The following is a 1,566-nucleotide window of genomic DNA, read 5'->3' on the forward strand; positions in this document are numbered from 1 at the left end:
CTGGGGAGCGGCTGCAAATATAGATGAAGTTTCTCTGCTCACCCACTGCTGTGAGGCCTGGTTCCTAAGGGGCCACGGACTGGTATTGGTATGTGGCCCCGGGGTTGGAGACGCCTTCACTAAATAACACCCCTTCTCTTTGCAAAGATGGCCGCCCGCTGTACATCTTGCGCCTGGGCCACATGGACACCAAAGGCTTGATGAAGGCCATGGGGGAGGAGGCACTGCTGCAGCACGTGAGTCAGGGTCCCCACTTCCTGGAGCCCCTGGGGCTGCCTGCAGGTGTAGAAGCCAAAGGAATGTTCACCAGCACATTCTCTACCTTCCAGGTTCTTTCTGTCAATGAAGAAGGACAGAGGCGGTGTGAAGGGAACACCAAACAGTATGGCCGCCCCATCAGGCAAGAACCTCGCCGGGAACAAATTCCCCAAACTGAGCATGGATACTGTGCCAGGCAGCGTGCTGGGCGCTTCACAGAAATGTCCTCACTTAATTCTCGCAATGATCCTATGAAGCAGGGATTGTCGTCCCTGTTCTTTATGGAGGGAGAAGCTGAGGCTTAGAGTGGCAATGGTCATCTAAGGTTGCTTAGTGATTTATTGGCAGAGCTAGAATTGGAAACTGTTCCTGTCTGGCTCAGGTTCAAGGACTTTATTTTCCAGGCCATACAGCCTCCTGGCCTTGGCTTTTTGAGACTGGCTCTCCCACCCCAAGTTCTACCTTGACTTTGTCTCCCAGGCAGGTCCTCGCAGGTGTCACGGGACGTCCAGTAACACACTGGCCCTCTCTGACTTCCCCAGACTTCTATGCCTGAACTCAGTTTCCCACACCAGTATTCACAGTGGCATTGCCCCAAAAGGCACTGAACCTTTTCTTTTCTGAAAAGTGGGAATAATATCACTAGTCCCAGGGTTTCCTAATGGATGATCAAAAACAATAACTGTTAAGATATAATGCAAGCATGTATATAGAACTTAATTATCTAGCAGGTGTTCTTCTGAGTACCTTATGTGTCATCTTTATCACAGCCCTCGGAAGGAAGAACAGGCAGGATCTGCTACAGAAGCTTTTTATCCCAAAATATCCTGATTCTGGTGAAAATTATGTTTCTTTGCTGTTTGACGCTTTCCCAAGGGTTCATATACTGGAGTGGGGATGGAAAATCGATCAGTAGGGTCCTAGCCAGAAGAGGAACTTATCCCCAATGGCTCAGATGACAGGGTGTCACAAAGGTGCTCCTTACAGTGGTGTGGGCAGGGTGCAGCTGTGATGGAGAGGCTCCCAGAGACTAGCCGCTGCAGGAAAATGGTCATTTTTCTAATGAATTGGTGCTAATGAAATAGAGACACAGAGAGGTTAAGTAACTTGGTTAGGCCACACAGCAGGTGGCAGAGCTGGAATTTGAACCCAGGGCATCTGTCTCTGGAGTGTGTACTGTTAACACTTATGCTCTATTTCATTGTCAGCATCTTTTCGACAATCGGTGGTAATAACTAGCTTTTATTGAGTGGATGCTATGTGTCTGTTCTTGCAGAGAACTTTACATATACCATCTCATGTAATCCT

General features: G+C 48.7%; 1 protein-coding gene across 1 annotated transcript in view; it reads left to right on the forward strand.

Annotated features, from left to right (window-relative positions):
- Positions 1 to 147: 147 nt before the first annotated feature.
- LOC105310815 (SEC14-like protein 5) overlaps positions 148 to 1,566 on the forward strand; it is a gene marked incomplete at both ends in the record, with an annotated part of 6,426 nt that continues 5,007 nt past the window's right edge. The window contains one exon of the mRNA XM_011386921.1: positions 148 to 236. Coding sequence (XP_011385223.1) covers positions 148 to 236 — 89 coding nt within the window. The remainder of the gene's footprint in view (positions 237 to 1,566) is intronic.

Source organism: Pteropus vampyrus, unplaced genomic scaffold (genome assembly GCF_000151845.1).
Source record: "Pteropus vampyrus isolate Shadow unplaced genomic scaffold, Pvam_2.0 Scaffold12407, whole genome shotgun sequence".
In the NCBI taxonomy this organism is placed as follows: domain Eukaryota; kingdom Metazoa; phylum Chordata; class Mammalia; order Chiroptera; family Pteropodidae; genus Pteropus; species Pteropus vampyrus.